At 30.1% G+C, this 21,049-nt stretch overlaps 1 protein-coding gene across 1 annotated transcript; it reads right to left on the minus strand.

Moving 5' to 3' along the window:
• Positions 1–798: 798 nt before the first annotated feature.
• LOC139087411 (toll-like receptor 6) lies at positions 799–16,779 on the minus strand. Its single transcript, XM_070636205.1, has one exon. The coding sequence runs from the start codon at positions 15,364–15,366 to the stop codon at positions 10,750–10,752; it is 4,617 nt and encodes a 1,538-aa protein (XP_070492306.1). The 5' UTR covers positions 15,367–16,779; the 3' UTR covers positions 799–10,749.
• Positions 16,780–21,049: the final 4,270 nt, after the last annotated feature.

Consider the following 21,049-nt stretch of genomic DNA (forward strand, 5'->3'; position numbering starts at 1 on the left):
TTCTGTCTTCCTATACTATACTAGCCTGAAAAATGGAAGTTTTATCGTGTAGCAATAAAAACTATTGAGCTTAATTACTCATGAATAATTTCATCATCCATTTTATTTTATATATTTTTTTTTGATTTTTTTTTCTTCATTTTTCTATGATTTTCATATATGAGTTTATTTACAAACTTTTACTTCTTCATTGTTTTTTTTTTTGTCTTTTAAAATTTATTATTATTTTTATTATCGTTATCATTTATTCTATGAGAGAATTGCCTCATTTATTTTCTTTCTGTCTCTTATTTTAATTGTTTTAATTTTTTTATGGTAAATTCTCTTTTTTATTTTAATAATTAATTTTCATAAATTTTTATTATAATTTATTTAAAATAATCATTATTTCTTGTGTACATAGGTTTTGGGGATATTTACAAATTTCCGATATTTAAATTTTTTTAAATTAAATTTCACTTTAAACTTTTTTGTGCAGATAGAATTGAATTTTTGCAATTTTTTAAAAAGATAAATTAAAAGTCATTTTAAAATCAAATTGGTGAGAATATGAAAATTAAAGTTTATAATTTTAAAAGTTCAAAAGCAAATTTTTAAAACTTAAAAAAAAACTTTTTCAAAAATTTTTAAATTTCTTTTTTAAAATTCTTTAATCAAAATTAAAACTTATAAATTTTGATATTTAAATTTATAAACTATAAAAAATTAAAAGTAATTTTAAAATTTTTCAAAAACTTTAAATTTATTTTTTAACTCAATTTTTGAAATTTTATAAAATTATTTTAGAATTCTACGAAAAAAAAATTTAAATCCAATTTGAAATTCAAAATTTTAATTAAAATTTCAAATCAAAAATCCATTTTTCAAATTAAAAAGCTTCGCCTTGATCTTCTATTTCCCAACATAAACACAATCAAGCTCAAGACTGTTCAAACTCAATCAAATCGAATCTCAAACAACAAACACAAGATACCTCATCAAACAGAACAGCATTGCCAAGTCTATTAACATTTATACCTCTGAGTTCATCATAATTTTTTTTTTCAAAAAGAATCTCTTTGCCCTTGAACTTGAGTGAATGAGTTCCTATTTTGTTGTTGCTTTTTTTATGCAGATATTGCCGCGAAAACCTTGATACTTTTTTTTCCCAACAGAGGAAAGATTATACTAAATTTTTTTTTTGGGACGGATTCAATAATCGATTTTGGATCAATATGCACATAGCGATGTTTTTAAGACATAAATCATCTTGAAGGTATTTCTTGTGTATCTTTATACACTTTAGTTTGGTAAAGAGCTTTTTTATTCGGATTTTTTACAAATTTATGTACCGTAGAATTTATTGGAAGGATCTTAAGGTATATTGAAATGAGACCTTGAATATGTTGAATCGTGTTTCTTATGAATTCGGTTATTGGGTCACATGCGTCAGTGCTTAGTCTAACAAATAAGGAAAATGTTAGTCTAGATTAGCATCAGTTCTTATTAATCTCACTTCTTCTTGGAACAAGATTGAGGATCGACAATAAGAGACTTCAGTTAACTATTAGAAACTACAGTAGGCAGTTTGAGACTACAGTAAGCTGTTCGAGACTGCAGTAGGCCGCAAGAGACTTTAGTAGGCTGTAAATGACTGCAATAGATTGTAAGTAACTGCAGTAGAATATAAGAGACTTTATTGGACTGTGAGAGACTACAGTGACTGTAAGAGTTAACAGTAGACTATAAGATCCATCAGTAGGCTCACGTTCAATTCAAGTCATTCTCATAAAAATGTTTGTAATTTTAAAATTTCATCAAATAATTTTATAAGAACTGCCTCAATACCTCCAACTTTCTTCAGTACATTTCCACCCCATGTGACCAATTATTACAGTTTCAAAATTTTTATTACTCAAGCGATCGTGAATTTCACTCACCAGGGGAACATTTATTACACAGAGCCTAAGCCAGTGGTGAGCAATCTGTGTGTCGCGGCACACTTTGCTGGTAAGTTTCGATCAAAACCTCACTCGACATATGAATCATGGTAATTCCAAAAACTCTTGGCAGCTTATACCGCGGCACATAGGTTGCCCACCACTGACCTAACCACTGCTCTAAATTTCAAAATTCTCATTGCAAAATAAAATTATGACGACTCTTCACATGCTGATTTTCATTTCTCTTTCTAAGTTCTCAATCATTTATTGTGAATTAATAAGATTTATGATTAATATACTATTAATCTCATTTTGTTTCTTGTTATTTAGTTTAATACAAAAAGACATTACAACATGAATAAATAATTCATCATTTCTCGTATATATTATTAATAATCAGACAAAGATTCATTCAGCACAGCAACAACAACAAAAAAATTACTGATATTTAGTGACAGTGAGTATATAAGAGTAGAACAGTGAATGAATGTGGGGGGAAAGAGGCAGAATGGAAAAACAGCATATCATGATGTGTATGTATATATCCATTCACACATCTACGTTTGTATGTATCATTTCTCACTGCTTAATTCCTCACATTTAACAATGTGCAAAAATTAAATTGTTCGGAATTAATATACACAAAAAAAATTTTTTTATATGAAATATGTACATACACAATATTTACTGAATGACTGATCCCTATGCCGAGAGAATCTGCTGAGTTGTATGTATAGAACGGATGAGGAGAGGAAAAAAAATAAGTTAAAGTTTGAGTTTATAAAGCATACATACTGTTTTACACATGAAGAAATAAAGAAAAACATATGGATTGACTTGGCATGCTTCTTCATCTTTTCTCGGATGTGTGTATTTTTTTTTTCTCTTTTTGCACGAGACTTTGTCTTGCGAAACAATTCATTTCCATTATATTCGCTGTTCTCCTTTAATGATTTAAAACAGAGCTGTTTAACAGTTGTGATTCGGGGAATTTGAGTACTGTGTAATGAAATTTAAAGCGTAAAGTACTTAAGGAACTACATAACTCAGTCAGTACACTCTTAAATTTTGTCAAAATGGAAGTAACAAATGTTGATTGCTTGGAAATGATAGCTACTTAGAATCCGCTTGGAATCTACTACTAAGAAATTGCTGCTTGGTTCAAACTATACAGTCTATTTGTCTAGAGTAAGGAAACTTTGAATGGATTACCGATTAGGTAGGCTCCAAACCACTATGAACAGTTACATTGATGATGGACTATATATCAAGAATATTCAATGGAATGCTCAGTGGTATGATCAGAAGCCGTCCAGTGATTGGCAGAATATCAAAAAGCCTCCAAATAACGATCTGGGTGCCTAACACAAGGATTAAATTGTGAGCATACTCAAAGACTATCTATCTCTCAAAATTTCACATCCATGAATCTAGGCATAAAGACCCAATGGGATTATGTACCAGTAGGTTTTTCAAGATTCCAAAACCCATCCGAACACCAAAATACAGACTAAATTTTGATCAGGCTCTCAAAACACAATTACAACTTAGAACTTGACATCAGCTAGACATTAGTTTGACATTATTTGATTATAATGATTTCTGTCTACTCAAATATGATGTCTAGATTAGAAATCTCTATCATCTGCTAGTTATCCATTAATCATAACATTCACAAATGTCTGATCCTGACTTCGTCATTTGGTTCAACAGCACTGACAATTTTTCTCCGTATTTACTTTTGGATTTTAATAAAATAATGTTCAAAATCTCTTATGAAATGAAAAAATATTTCAGGAAATTAATGAAATGGTTACATTCATCCTCTCTTGATATCTGCCTTGTGTATGCTGAAGTAATTATTTATTATAATTAATGGTATATCAAGTTCTCTTTACATTTCATTCATAAATGGTTCTATTCCAATGACTTTTGTTCAAGCTCATTTTACAGAATACGATTCATATGGAATGTCTATGCCACAAAAATAATTAGAAAAAAAAGGACTTGAAAATAATATTCCAGCTATGGTGTTATTTTTTAAAAAAATTATGAATCTCCGCTCACGCCCACTAATATTTAACTGGATATACTTTTTTTAAAAGAATGATTTGTGAGAAAAAATTTCTTCATTATGACCATTTATATTCTTTCCAGAAAATTACTTATTTAAGGCAGAACGATTCTCGTTTTCACATAATGGATTTCTCTATGGTGAATAAGGCTTAGATACTTTAATGTTGCTATAGTCGTAGAATTAAAGCTATAAATGAATGGATTTTGTGCTTATGTTTTTCTTATGCTTGTGATTTTTGTGGGATATTTTGGATGGATTTGATTATTTTTTGGGGTTTACGGCTATGGAATTCTGTTGTGGTTGGATTAAATTTACGAAAATTTGAGATTTTTAGTTGTTTGAAGGGAATTTTGTTGGTTTGATGCTGTTTGAAGGGGGGATTTTATTGATTTTTTGGGGGATTTTGAAGGTTATGTAATAGAAAATGTTTTGAATTTTGCTAAATTAATTGGAAGATTCACAGAACTACTAGCATAATATATGAATATTCAATAAAACTGCTAGTTTAATGCTCAGCATTAAATTCATGCAAGTTCATCACGCAAAAGTGAATATCGAAAGTAAAAGAGTTGAAAACGAAGTCTGACGCACTTTCAGTAATATAGACTCAATTGACGATGCTAGGCATTCAACTAGCAATACTTATCACTCATATAACCACAGCTTATTTCAAGTATTACATTCATACTCCTTAGAATATTCAATATACCATATGCGGACGACATTACAAGCTATTCTAACTAAAAACATCAAAAATACCACAAAACTCCCTTTAGAAGTGTCTAAGCCTCAAAAACCAATTTCATAAAACTATTTTGCCTTGAAAAATAATGCAAAAAAATATTTAAATGCAGCATGATGTCACAAATTATGAACCATGAAATTTAATGCCACATGTGCGTATTTTTCTTCTTCATTCACTTAATTATGTGAATATATCGGTCAGAATGAAAGTCAAAGAAAAAAAATGAAAGAAGAGCCCAAAGTAGAGAGGATAATTATAAGGAATCATGTTTCATGTTATTCTAACTTAATAAATTGCCGTTTTTCTAGTGAATTTTGACGCTTGAATGATTTTCCTTTCATGTTACGATTTTCATATTTTTTAAAGAGTGTTTTAGTTAATAATTTTATTATTTTGCTTTCTTTCCCATCTGACCACCCTGACATGGTTTTGGTGTCTACACAAAGTTATTTCAAGTGAAACAAGTTTTTCTTTTTCTTGTTCAGTAATTAGAAAAAAATTTGAGAAGTTTTTTGATCAAAATTAATGTCGCATGTTTCACATTATCGGGTCTTATGGAGAAGATGTAAATTGTCATATGCTTCATATTAATAAAAATGCCTCATCTTGTGTTTATCTTAAGTAATCTTGTTGTTGTCATTAATATTACTCCAAAACAAGCAATAAATTTTTTTTGTCTTTGAAGTCATCTCTCATTAATTAATTTGCTTTTAATATCGCAACTTATAGTGATTCTGTGCCGCTTTCAGTAGTGATATTCAGGGATGTAGTAAGGGGGGTTAGGGGCATAGCTTTAAGTAGAGTTTAGTATTGCCACAAATTGATTCGAATTATGTGGAGTCAAATAAACTTCAGTGAACGTTTCCATAAATGATCAACACCGATTTCAAAATCGATAATCAATCCAGAAAGACAGGAGTTCTTTAAAGATTGGCAATAAAATATTAGTTTGAGTTTCTTGTTAAAAACGGCCTACGCTAAGACTTTATGTAACATAGGATCCCGAAATTCATTTAAAAATACACTTTGAGGTCATAGTTTGTTAGGAGGTCATAGGGACAGAGTACACAAATACAATTGAGGCTTAGGAGCTTGAATCGATCTTAAAAATCGACACTTGATACTAAGTATTCGTCTAAGTATTCCAAAAATGCCTAAAACTATGCTAATAGTCTCAAAAAATAAATATAAATGCCTTCAAAAAATTACTAGCTAAACCCTCTTTATGTGGTACATTGACCCAATTTTCCAACCACCACAAGCCCCTCACTACATCACTGCCATTCAGCATTATTAAAGATTGCATTAAAGATATGTAGAAATGACGAATCACTACAAATAAAAAAACATCAAATGAAATTTCATTGATGTTGAAAAAAGGCGAGAATAGAAAGACATGAGAAATATGTATAAGTGCTTTATGGGGTCAGATCCAATTAATTGATCTCATGAATGTCATAAAACAAAAATTTAGATGATAGAAATAAAAATATTTCCGTTCCTTATCAACTTAATTGCTTTATTATTATCACATACTTTTATTCGTCGACATTTCTATCCGACATAACTTCTGGACGAAAATCTCTAACGTCATATTTCATCGACGAAAAGAGAGAAATCGATAGATAAGAGGCAAAAAAAGCAAAAAATAAAAGAATGTAATTAATAAAGTTTTTTTTCCTCTTCATTCATTTGGTCGTAGTATTTACGAAAAGGGCAATGAATGGGAAATGAATTTGTCATGAAAATAAATAAAAAAAAGTTGATTTCTATCATCCAAAGTCATAAACTGACCATAAAACTGTTCTTCGGAAGTTTTTTTTTCTTCCTTTCTCTTAATTACTTTCCTTCTTTTCTTCTTTATATCATTTCCCCCGGTCCGTTTAAATGAAACAAAAATTGGTATTTGGAAAAGCATTTTTATTTTCTTGAAATGAAATCTGGGAGGAGTGAGGATGGCCAACAAAAAATTTAGTTACATACGAAGGAGAAAAAATAAATCTGAGGGAGGAAAGACCAGTCTAATTTGATTCGGTTGATCTGATTACAGTCTTAACTGTGGCTGAGATTTAATGAAAATTAGATTTATGCAACAACAAACATGGTAGGAAGAAGAACAGAAAACGATAGCACTTGAAAATTATAATTTATAAAGATAAAAAACTTTGTGGATGGAAGTTTCATCCAGTCAGGGATGGTAAAAGGAGTAAGATTGTAGGGGCAATGACAGTAGTACCTTTGGAGCATCTACATGTGTCACTAAAGAAGTAAATAGCGTTATTGGAGTTGGAACAAGTGATTTTAGTCTGTTAGTGTAGTATATATCAAAGTATTGTCCTTGACGTTGTCTCTAGATAGCTAATAGAATATCTTAGACCATTCTCGAGACACTGACTCCTCAAACATGCCTTATCACTTCCATTGAACTCTACTACCAACAACTATAGACCTTATATATCCATGCATCCCAGAAAATACTGAAAATCGATAAAAAATCAGTTCCTTTGGTCTTAAATTATCAAAATCCAAAGACTAGACTGTCAACCCTGCAATGGAATACACATATACTCCACCATTAAATGTGGAACAGTGACAGATAAATTTACTACATGTATAATATTCCCAATATCCCCATGAGAGGGATAATCGCTTTTATGGTCGCCATTTGGATGATAAACAGACACACAGACGTAGAGACAATGGTGCATGAGAAAAAAAAGTCGTTGTACAAACATGTTCATGCGAGTAAAATAGTTTTGACATTTTTATGGATCTTCTTCTTCTCATAGAATAGTGCTTTACTTATTATTTCAATATAATGTACATTGAGACGAAATGAAACACAAGAAATCTCCCATAAAGTCATTTCATTCATGATGTTTTAATGTGTTCCAGTTTTTTACTCTTTTTTATTGTTTCTTAGTCTTTCGCATCCCTTTTTATTGTTTTCTTCATCTTCTTCCAACTGTACAGTCTATCGTAAGGAATTAAAGGCAAGACGCGTCATAAAAAAAATTATCCTCTGCTTCTTTTTATCATTTTTCTTTCATTTTTTGCCGTTGAGTTATTATTGCTTTAAAGCATCTTTAGGCCAATAAACTACTCACAAATTGAAGAGGTTCTTCTTTTTAAAGACGAAGAAAATAAATATTTAATGAGATTTTAATTTAATGTCGTGCACATAACATTTATCTAATGTAAGGAACGTTTATCTGTTCCATTTCATATAAATTTTGAGTGTGATTTTTTTTAAGACTCACATGCATAGTCAGAGAGTGGCATGAAGGCGCAGCAATAATCATAAAAATTTATTTTCATTTTGGGTCTAATCACTATTGAACCACACATTTTGAACATTATTGGAATATCTTTTGAAGTATTTTTTATGTTTATTTCTGTCTCGCTTTTCTGTTTCCGTACATGGTAGGTCCATTAGTTTATTATATGGGGAAAAGAAAGACATAACATAACAACACAGGTCGATGTCATCAATTTCGTATCTTAAAAAAGACTAAAAGAAAATTGAAATTAAAATGATGTTTGGGCTAAATTGGTGCAGATTATTTTGAAAGAGATGGAGGTGTTGATGATTGGATGGTCTGGTGTCTATTGGTGTTTGTTATTAGGTCTATTGAGTTTTGTAAGGATTTTGTGAACGGCAAAAGATCAAGTTAGCGTCCAAAGAATTCATGGAATTAAGCTGTACATAGAGACACTTGAAATAGGAAATTAACAAGCGATACCCAGTCATAGAGCTAGTTTCAAGCGGCACCTGACAGAGTCCATGGATCACAGTTGATATGTATGGCCAGCGAAGTAAGTAAATGGAAGTTTTGTATTAAATATTTGCGTCGAAAAGAATTTAGAGCTTGAAAAAATCATTTTTTAGCAATAAGTATGAAGATTGGAATTATAAGTAACAAGTGTTTGGTCTTTTATGCCAATATACAGTTCCTAAAATATATCACAGCGGATTTTGAATGAAAAAGTCAACTAGACTTCATACCAACTTCTAGCTCTGAAATTGAATTGATCCTAAAATACTGAAAGATTCCTACAACAAATTTCAACTAAAAACCTGAAACTATAAACTTCAAATCTACTAAAAATCATCTATAACAGCAGAGAAATGCGCTCAATCCAACAAAATTCCCACGAAATACTCAAAATATATTTTTTGGTGTGAAATAGTTCTTCTTTTTTGATGACAATTCATTGAAAAAATTGTATCACTTAAGGTGTGGTAACTGCAGCACGGTGGCCTAACGTATGTTTTACACAATTCCTCTTCTTACTTTTCATCATCTTCTTTTGCTTACATTCGGTGGAATTTTCTTTGAAAGGAATTTATGATCATAAATTTGGTGATTTCTTGAAAAAAACGTTTAAAGAAGTAAAAATTGTATGAAAAAGTTTTTTTTTATGTCTTTTAATTCAATTAGTTTGTTGAAGCATATAAAAGTGTCTATTTCGAAATGTTTTCTGTTATAAATCATTGGATTTTCTTTGTTCTGAAATTAATTTTTTTTTTATGTTACCATATTTAATATTATTACATGGAAATCTCTACTGTTGATGGGGACAATCTGAAAGAATCTTTATTCTTATGTAGAATAAATGCCTAGATTTATGTGTGGCGGGAGTCATGAAAAATAAGAAAATAATTCAATAAAAATAAAGATTATTAAAAAAACTTTTTCCATATAAATTTTCTTAGCTATTTTCATCATTTTTTTTTATTAGGTATGCTTTTTGTCATTTGGGAGCATTTTCAATTTTCAAAAATTTCTTAAAATGTATATGACGACAAAGAATATTTCTTACATTTTTTTTCATTCATCTTTTAAAAAGTAAAAATTGGGTAATAGCATTATACAATAATATTTTATCTATCTTGTGTCTCATTATTTTTTTGGAATCATTTTCAAGAACATTCCTGGGTGTATTTTTCAGTGATTTTTATCATTTTTTTCAAGAATGGTTTTGGTAATAAATTATAGTATTACTATTGTACATACTTCTGTTAAATACCTAGACTATTTTTTTTCTGTGTCTCCTTTTTCTTTCTTTATCTTTTGCAATACAAAGGGAATGAATAAAAAGTACAATGGGGGGTAAAATGCAATGAGTCGTCAGTGGTGAGATATCTTTCCTGGTGAGTCATATGTCGATAGATTAGGTGTCTGATATTTTTACTTTTTTTGGTTTCGTTTTTTACTGATAAAAATTTGATAAATTCTTCGTTTTTTTACAAATTTTTTGGAGTCGTTTACTTATTATGGATATGAATTTTGAGGGAGTGATGTGTGGTTAAGTATCATTTCATGTTTTAAGTCCAAATGAGTTTCCTTATAAAGGTTTACTGTCTTTTTTGGTGCCAGAGACCAATTAATTCCTTAAAATGGAATTTTGGCTTATTGACACAGTTTTGTGCATTCTTAAAAATGGAATTTGACACTCATTGACATCAGCCGCAACCTTACTAGTTACATCACTTCCACAGCTCATTCAAACCAATTTAGATCCTCAAAAATAATTTACAACAAAAAAAGAGGATAAATATGTCCAAATAAGCCTCAATTCACACAATCCATAATAAGTAATCGTCCCCAATTCCTTACTTATTAATAATACAACAAATTTTTTATACATTAATTAATTTAAAATAAATAAAACTTTTTTTTTAAAATGTAAATTATCTTCATCAGCATAGACACTTCATTATAACGATTTTATACTTACTAGTCTATCGGCATTGACTCTTTTGAACGCACCCACATAGGATTTTAATTTTTTTTTGTCGGCATATTAGATTTAGAGGAATGAATCTTTCTTAACTTCCATAATTTTTTTTTATACTATTTACTTTCAAAAATTTTTTTAGATTTTTTTTTCAATTTTTTTTTCTTCATTTTCTTAATAATTTATTTTCATTTTTTTTTTTCTTCATTTTATACCTAACCTGTCTTTAGTAATAGAGATAGAATTTTTGTCTTAATAAAATGTTAAGCCCACATCATTTCCGATTGTGGCAGTCTTCTCTTCTTATCAGTAGTTGTGACATTTGCTGAATTCTTCATATTATTTTCATCAACAATATTTAATTTATCACTTTTATTGTTATACATTTTTGATGTCTGTGATGTGTTGTGAAGTTGATGATGTATCGTATTGTTGTTATTGTTGTTACTATTTTTGGAATTACCACCGCAATAGTAGCTTGATGGCATTGTTTTACAATTAATGTTATTTAAATTATTAATGTTGCTATCGCCACGCGATGATGGTGGTTCCTTACTATTATAGAATACATCGTCGGAATTTATATTGTCATTTGTATAGCCATCGATGCAATGTCGACTATTTGATGGCGATGACAATGATCGTGTACAAAATTCACTAGAACCATTCGACAATGAGGATGTTGATGATGTATATTTGTTGTTGCACTCAAAATTATTATTATCACTGCTACTGCCCAACATTAAGTTTGTTCGTTTTGAATCCATTGCAGTTGGATTACCGATATTAGCTGATGTACATATTGGAACGGCATATTCATGTACACGACGTGTTATATTGTTTATATGATGTTCATTTTGCATTGTATTGAATTTACAATTATTTATTTGTTCATAATTATCACAGATTTTTGGTTGACAACCGCCAGACATTGCCGGTCCATAATTGTCTAATCGAATTGATGCTGGTCCACTACTGGCCATTAATGTATTATTTCCACGACGTAACGTCGATGAACGATTTACAGGCGTAATTGTATTGTAATCATGCGGTGCTCTTAATGGATATTGGGAGACATTTGGTGGAACATTTGACAATTGATGTACACCTTCATAGATTGGTGCTGCTGCATAAACATTTGTCGTTGAACGATTTGTTAGACAATGTTTATTTGCTTGCTTGCCAATGCTACTTTGTGATGGCAATGCTAAGCGTAATTTTTGCCAAAATTTCTTATCATCCCATTCGATGCATAGGTTTGTTTTCAAGTACAAACGAATATCAGCATCAAGGTCTTTTTGTGGAATATCACCGTATAATATAATAATCAACTTACGTCTCCTCTTAAGCACTTCATGAACTGCACCTTTGAACTCAAAACGACCCCATTCGTTGTAGAGGAAATTCTTCGATAGTACAAGTACGGCACGTTTGGAATTATCAATAGCCTCACAAATTGTATCAGCAATATAATTGTTCACATTTAAATTGAAGTCACGATAATGAAGACATAGACGAAAACCGATATCATTCTCGAGTACATTTGTTAGGCCTTGAGTGACAAAATTGTCATCTTGTATAGAATAGATGACATATGCATCATATAATCGATCCTTATCGTTATAGTCGTTAAAAAATTCTGTCGATTTGTAGCCACAACATATGAACAATTGAGTGCAATGTGTTTGTATGAACGTTTTCAATTCACGACGATAACAAAAGATGCCCATGACGAGACCAAAGAATCCAACAAATGCACATGTAGCAACGAGTAAGAATGGCAATAAATCTTCAATTTGCTTCGAATAAGCAACTGATGAGATTCCATCTTTTAATGTACAAATTGTGCCATTTTTTGCTTTAAGGACATTCGTATAGTTGTTATATGTACATGCCATACGATTTAGATCGATAACTTTCTCCGTATTTGATTGTAAATAGATTTGCAATTTGTTAAGATAATGACAATCACATGACCAAAGATTATCAGCTAAAGCAATTTCAACTAAGTATGGATTATATGTCAATTGCCATATTTCAAAGTTAATCAGCTTGTTGTCATCAAGTCGAATCACTTGCAATTTCTTCAATTCTTGAAATGTTCGCGTATCAATATAGCTCAATTTATTATGTTGTAAATATAATTCACGAAGATTTTCCAATGAATTAAACTCATGTCCATTGAGTCGTTGTAATTTATTATTGCCTAAATGCAAGATCAACAGTTTTTGAAGATGTCCGAATGTTCCGTTTAAAATTGTATGGATATTGGAATTGTTGCCGTAAAAAATTATCAAATTTTTCTTGCCAATAAAGCTATTTTCATTCAGCTCCATTAAGTTTGTACCGTCGAGATATAATTCAGTTATGTCATTTGGCATTTTCTTCGGTATATCACGATAAGTTGTTGCGCTACACTCCACAATATTTGTCTTCCATGCTAAATCGTGGAAGCATGTACAATTTGTCGGACATTTCATCTCACAATCACATGAATTATGACCACAACAATCACAAATGCTGAAACAGTGATGAGTATATCCACACAAGAAGTGATGAGGTTGTGCTTCCAACAGCGGTATAAATGATTTATCACGATTGTAAAGAAGCTTACAGTAAATCGTATCAATATCCATGACACGTGGATATGAACGTGAATATTGATCATTAATTGTTTTAAGCCATTCAATATTACAATCGCATATGAATGGATTACCTCCAATATAAAATTCTGGTAATACTTTTTCCAACGGATACGGTGTCAGACGCAATGCTTTTTGATCCAATCCAGTAATACGATTTGCATATAGATCCACACGAGTTAAATTTGGCTTATGCAGGAACGTGTGAGGATCAATTTCATGAATTAAATTATCATTCAAAAACAGTAATTCAATGGCATTTGGTATTGTTGATGCTGTCACTCGCTCTAATCGATTGAAACTCACATCCAATGTTTGTAATTTCAATTGATCATCTAACCCATGAATATTTGTTAATTCAGTTAAATTATTTTTATGAATATCAAGCCATTTAAGATCGTTGGGTATGTGTGCAAAATCAAATTGTGTTAAATTATTGTCGGAGACATTAAGCCAAACAAGATTCGGCATGTTGCTGAAAAGGCCATCAATTTGCGTGAGAAAATTTCCATCTAAACGAATCGCTTCAATGCTCGGCGATGCCTCAAATGTTCCACGTTCAATATTCGTTATTTGATTTTTTGCCAAATTTAGAATTTGCAATTCAGGCAATTCGCGGAATGTTGCTCGTGAAATGTTTTCAATTTGATTTCCAATCAAGCGTAGACCATAGACTTTATTAAGACCACGAAATCCGGGCTCATCGAGTGTTGTAATTAGATTCTCACCGAGATCTAACGTTCTCAATAGTCTCATGTCTTTGAGTGCTAATGGAATTTTTGTTAATTCATTTCCATTTAAATTCAACACATCCAATGAACTGCAATTTCTAAATGCCTCAGGATGAACACCAGTTAGGACATTATTATCAAGTGACAGTAATGCCAATACACTCAATCCATTTAATGAATAAGCATCGAGATATTTGATCTTATTATGTGACAACAATAATTTATGCAAGTTACTCATCGATGAGAATGTATTTGCATCAATATTCTCAAGTAAATTATTTCTCAAATTTAATATCTGCACTGTATATAGATCGGAGAACATTTCAGATTCTAATTTTGTGATTTTATTTGTTGATAGATCTAACAGCACCAAACGAATTAAACCTTTGAATGTGCCACGATTAATCCATGTTGATGTCAATTGATTAACCGATAAATCTAATGTTTGCAATTGAACTAAATTTGCAAATAAGCCAGGCGATAAGACACTAATTGAATTATTTTTCAAATGTATCTCCTGAATTGTCTGTGATGGATCTTTGAATAGCTCTGATGGTAATGCGACAATTTTATTTGAACTTAAATTAATAATTTGTAAATTTCTAAGTCCACCGAGTGCCTTATCAGCAAGCATCGAGATTTCATTGTTGTTAATTTTTAAAATTCGTAGACGTTTTAATGTTCCAAAGCCATTCTCAGGTAGTAGCACAAAATGATTGAATGATATATCCAAATATTCTAAATCAATCGCACATATTATAGATGACTTTTTGCTATCACCAGATGATAATGTTGATGTGAGTAATGAACTTAATGTTGGCGGTGGAATTGGCCTTTTTTCATCAATATTAATTTCACGTTCATTACTCGGACGCTCTCGAAATCCTAATTCATTTATGTCTTGCAATCTATTTTCACTAATATTGAGATGCTTTAGATTTGAGAGCGAACAGAATATACCGTCCGGTAATGACCAGATATTATTTGTACTCAAATCTAATCTCACTAAATTTTTCACATATTGAAACGTATTTCCATCAATCTCTAAATTAAGTGATGGCCAATAAATGTTGTGTGTACGAATTGATAAATTTCGTAGACCGCCAAGACCCCATAGGAAATCAGATTGAAGTTTGGCAAATTTACAATATTCAAGTCCCAGTTCATTAATTTGCACTAAATGACTGAAGCTCTTTGCCTTAAGACGACTCTTTGTCTTCAATTCATTATTACATAAAATTGTTAGTGATGTTGTATGTTCAATTGGTATCACTGAGAAATTTGTTGTATCATATTCACTATTTACTGTACGTAGATTACACACTAATGATATATCTTGATTTTTAATTAAAGAAAATTTACAATCATCTGGTGCCTCATAACTGAATGCTTGTGATGGTTCAATTACATTTTGAAGAGCCTGATGTTGTTGGCAGTTGACCAGCACTGTTGCAAATGTGCTAATCAATAAGGACACTATCAGAATTTTATCACGAATTCGTTGCATTTTTTACTCATTTGAATTTTTTTGCTACTTTTATTTATTATTATTATCTTAATTCTGCTTCAGTTCCGAACTCAATTTTTTCCTCTGTCATATAAACTCAATTAAGTTTCATCATGTCTAATTCATTTTTTTTTGCTGCTGTAGCGTTTTGTCAATTTAAATTTTTATTCTCTCGACGTTCAAAAAACTTTCTTTGCAAGTTATGTTCCGGACGTTACTAGTTAGTTCATTTCGTTGTCAATTATTTAAATATTCTTTTTTTCTGCTGTTTTTTTGTATGTCAAAAACAATGAGACTTTCCGAGAATTTTTTGTTGTTCAGTTGAAAATCAATATCCTTGTTCACCAGAAAAAATACGATCCTTTAAAGAGCAACAGAAGCACACACATATGTGATGATAAAAAAAAAACTCATAAAATGTTCCACATGTGGATGAAATGGTTTGTAGTTGAAAAATGGAATTCTTTTTTTGTTCCACTGTGTAACGAGGCAGTCAGCAGTTGAATGAGCCTTGGACCGTGCTATATGAGTTATTTGGTTTTATGTGCCTGTGTGTGCCTATTATATATCTATTTTTATCTCTCGTTTTCTTCCTTTTTTCACTCTGTGTGTGTGTTTGTGTGAGTTTGTGCGAAAAATGGAGAAAAATTTACGAAAAATTATTTTTTATGTCATATAATTTATCATTCGTCGTTATGTGACTTTCTATTTTTCCGATATTAGATATACGGCATGCCAGTTCACTAGTTACAACAAAAAGCACCCTCCGAGATAAAAAAAATATTATTTTCTCCTCTATAATTTATATTCTTTGCGGTTTTTTTGTTTTTCAGGACGAACGCAGAAATATTATATTTTTTTATATAGTTATATGTGTTGTGTACGAGATAGAATAAAGGAATTAAAATATTTATTTTTATACAATCATGGCTCGGTTCCTTTTATGTCGGATTAAATATTATTTTATCCTTTTTTTTTCACTCAAAAACTTTTTCTCATGTATAATTATTATTTATGGATATAACTCGTTATTTTTCACTCTTTTTGATGTTGCAAAAATATTATTTTTATATTCTTTCATTCACTTTGATCCACACTTAATCATGTTTTGCATAAAAACAATTTTTTCTCTCTTTGATAATTTTTTTTTTGCGTGTTAATCACTTTTAATCCAATATTATTCACTATATATGTCCATGTAGTGTCTTTTATTCAATTTTTTTTATTTTATCAATCAGAGTCCATTGATAAAGTTCACAATATTTTTCATATCCAATATTATTCGTCTCTCTTTAATTTTTTCACTAGTCCTTAATCAATTTTTCATGCAATTTTTTTTTTCAGTTCCTTCAAAAAAATTTTTTATTTTTTTTTCTTATAGACCGGCTAAACTAAATGTGTTGCGCGTTTGAACGTTTCTGAACATCTGAAAAAGAAATGATTGTGAAGTGAAAATATATACCGCTCCCAGAGAATTATCTTCATGTGTTTCACACGACTTACTTCCAGTATTGGAATATTATTGGAATTTTGGAACGTGAGCATTAGGGATTTCAATACTGGTACTCATTTGTATGGAATTATATGAGATTTTTTACATTTTAATACCGGTATTGAAAACCTTAGTGAGCATGCATGTGAGAGAGGAGCTACAATAAAAATAAAAATTTCTGTCTGTTTCCCGCACGCAATCGCTCTCAATATTTGATGAGTAAGTGCACTAATAGAAATAATTTCATCAAATGTTTGTTATTTGTATGAACATTTTTAGAAGAGTTTGCTAATATGTATAGAAGTACTTGGGGAACTTTTGGGGAAATATTTATTGTACAAATTTTAGCAAATTAAAAATTCAAAATTTTATCAAGAAAAATTGTTGATTTTATGAAATTTTTTAGTTAATTAAAAATTAATAAATCCTGAGTGCAACAATTTTGCGAACCGCTATTTACTAGTCCGTCAAGGTGCCATCAAGACAATTTCGTATTTTATTATTAATATGAAAGAGTTTAACAATGTTTTGAATAATATATACCAGAAGATTGATATTTAATCAACCATCTATTATCTTTTATTATGAATTATTTGAGTGAAACAAATTAACTTCGTTCTTCGAGGCTTAATCATTGAACACCGACCAGGCAATTTTGAGTTCTCAAAACTCGGTATAGGAAATTTCAGACATGTCCTTTTCTGAATGATATGAAGTAAAAATGCAACGAACGGTACTGGTTAAATTTCAAGTTAAGACTCTTTTCATGGGTAAAGACAGTAATGCCATTAAAAGAGTGGTTCGGATCTAATTCTAAGCTATAGGCCAAGGTTTGAGTATAATGGTTTGACGTACCTCCCTAGATAAACTGATAATAATCTTGAGACGCATAAAACGAGAAACTCTGAACTCTTTAATTCCTGAATTGCCAAAGTTTAATTTTTTATGAATTACTTGACAAAAAAATTATATGAATTGTTCAATAACATTCATATCATAGTTGTGATTAAATATATATGATAAGGATATAAAATTAAAATAAAGCAAAATTAAAATTTGAAAAATTAATTCTATCAAATTTTGAGCATTTTATAGCTTTTCATATTCATTATTATTTTCTTTATTCAATAATTCAAATTGCTCCTAAAATTCAAAAAACACAAAAAAAAAACATTTACCAAATGTATGGTATATTTATTATTTTTTTCTTCTGACTGTGACTTCTCTCATTCCTAAATGTCTATTATTTGGGTTCTCACAATATTTATACGTTAATATTCCAATTGGACAAGACTGGAAATTGAGAGAATTTCGAGAGCGAAAAAGAGAGAGAAAAAAATCTCAAAACCTATTAAGGATTTATTTGTAACATGAATCATTTATGCCACTTTTTCACTTCTTCAACGGATGATTATGCTGCGAGAGAGAAATTTTTATTTCGTTTCAGTTTCAATTCCGTTTCATACTGAATTTCAGTTTTTTTTTTTTTGTTGACTATAATTTGTTACGGATGGTACTGACTGGTTTTTGATAAACTTTAATTTATGATTCTGAATGATTTGTTTTATGAGATATTCTTATGAAAATGATTCTAGATAGTTTTTAACAAATAATACTTTAACATTTATTGGCTTTACTGAGTAATGATATTTATAGATATTCTGAGAAGTTGTTTGCTGCTGACTGATGCAAAAATAATTCTATTTGAACTGAATAATTGACGTATCAATTGAATCATTTATTATTCAGAATTCAGAATTCAATTATAAGCCTCAGGAAATTATAAACTTTATTGCGTTTTATTTTAATAATTTCTTGGAAACTTGATAAAATGTTGAAAATTATTTTAGAGAAGATAAACTCAAAATTCTATGAAAATCTACTCAAAGATAAGTTTAACGCTCATGTTAGATAATTTTAGCTTCTGTTGGGGTGTAAAAATTGTTAAAACTCAAAATATATGAAACATTTGAAAGAAAATTTCGTTCAAAAATGTTTAAAATTTACGTAAATTTGTGAACATTAAGTGCTTGAGGCCCATGTTCAGGGGGAGTCACCCTACATGACTCTGTACATTTTCAATCATTTATATTCCTGACAGTGCTAATGTTTCACAAAGAATTTTATTAAATTTTTTAAGTTTTTATTAGAAATGTAAGAAAATTTGGGCAAATTTGTGCTCTAGTTTGGAATATGTTTAAAATTTCATTATAAATTTTATTTAATTTACATAAATTTAAAAAAAAAATTGAAAACCACTCTATCAAAAAACGGACCAAACTTTCTCCTCACCTCCCCTAACACGAGACTGTTTTTGGGTACCGTAATATCATAATATCATGCTCTTTGCCTGTTAGAGCTCCTTCTCCCTCACTGTTTCACACCTCACCAAAAAATACATTCAAAAAAATTCCACCTACAGCATCAATTTCCTCTAATTAAACAATTTCAATATTGATCCTATCAACATAAGTTTAAGATGAAGTTTCTAATCATTTTTATCACGATTATTCTATAATTCTCGTTTTGAATATCAATTATGAATATTATAAAAGATGAAAAACTTCCTCTGCAGCATAAAATTTTCACCGCATCAATTTTGAAAATTTTAAAATTGATTACGAGAAAATTAGATTTCTTGAGAATTCAATTCAAAGTGTGTCTTAATGGCAGAGTTGGTGGATATGGGGTATTATTGATGTTATTTGGAATTTCGATTTTGAATTTTTGAGGATACAAAAATTAATTTTCAATTTTTGAGGCTAAGAATCACTGATTTTGAAAAAAAATTTGGCTTTGTGCCAAGAAGAACGCAGCAGTAAGATGCCTAAGAGACTATGTTGTGTCGCTTGGTTGAAACTTCTATCCCGGGCAATTCACAGCTTCATTTAGAAGCCACACGGAGTTTGAAATCAATTTTGCATACATTATGAAGCAGCATTGAGTCGCTCGATTATCAACACCCATAAAGTAGCCACTAAACTTCAATAAATCCCATCCACAAATACAACTCAACAACTCATGTTCTACAAATGTATTTTTCAACTCGCTTTAAGTGCCCTCTCAAAAAAATTATGTTAATTCCCAACCCTGATCCATAACGAGAAAATTTTAAATATTTTAATATTCATTAAAATCCAAGGATATCGAGATGCTTGACTGAACGGAATGATTTCTTTCTAATTCTGAACATGAAACTAATTTAAAAAACAACAAAGCGAGATGTGAGGAATAAAAAAAAACCTTTTTTTTGTGGCTAAATCCTTTATTTTATTCTCTAGTGTTTATATATTCTCAAATAATCATTAATATTTATAACAAATTTCAAAAATAAAAATGCCTCTTTTGAACCCCTTTCTTTATAATTTTGTGATTTAATTATGATATACGCACGTATGCATATTTATGCATGAATATTGAGTGGAGGATATTGAGGTAGTGTAATAAAATATAAATATAAATATATGAGTAAAAAAGTAAAATAAAAAATTTGCATTTTTTTGCGCACAACTCGCGTAATTCAATGTAATTGAACCATTTCATTTATTTCCCTTCGTTCCTACCTTAATAATGAATTAAATTTCTGAATGAGAGAGAGTAAAAAAAAATAAATATCCTGATTTTTTTTAATTAAAAAACATTAATTTCGTTAGAGTAACAGTGTAAGCAGTTATGGAAGTACCAGCGGGGAGGCCAACATTCATTATTCCTCCTTCTCGTACTTGCTTTTAGTATTTTAATCTGAAAAATTAAAGATAATAACTTTTATTATGAGTTGCTTTAAAAAAAGTATGTGTAAAGGGGTCATTTGGATGTTGTGTAGCATAGAATTACGTATTTGAGTGACTTTAGGGAAGAAAATTGCAGGAATAGTATCAAGAAGTTGATAGAATCAAATCCAGTATCAAATGAGAGAAACGCAGACTTGTGACCGGATTTTTGGTCGATTAACCAACGTCTGATATTAGAGGTATCCTTTAAGTATGCATATCAGTAATATTAAACAATAGGCATCAGATATGAGTTAGAATTTTGATTCCCTGAACATCACAACGTCTTTGTTACGTTGCTGTATGAAAGATAAGACACAAAGTTGCTCTAACGGCACCGTAATGGCAGAATTCGACCCATTTTAACGGCTAAATCAATTCATTGTACCTCTCGGGCTCAGGATGTTGCTTAAGTGATTTA

Source organism: Chironomus tepperi, unplaced genomic scaffold (genome assembly GCF_022539635.2).
Source record: "Chironomus tepperi strain 1889 unplaced genomic scaffold, CSIRO-AGI_Ctep_v1 contig_111, whole genome shotgun sequence".
Classification (NCBI taxonomy): Eukaryota; Metazoa; Arthropoda; class Insecta; order Diptera; family Chironomidae; genus Chironomus; species Chironomus tepperi.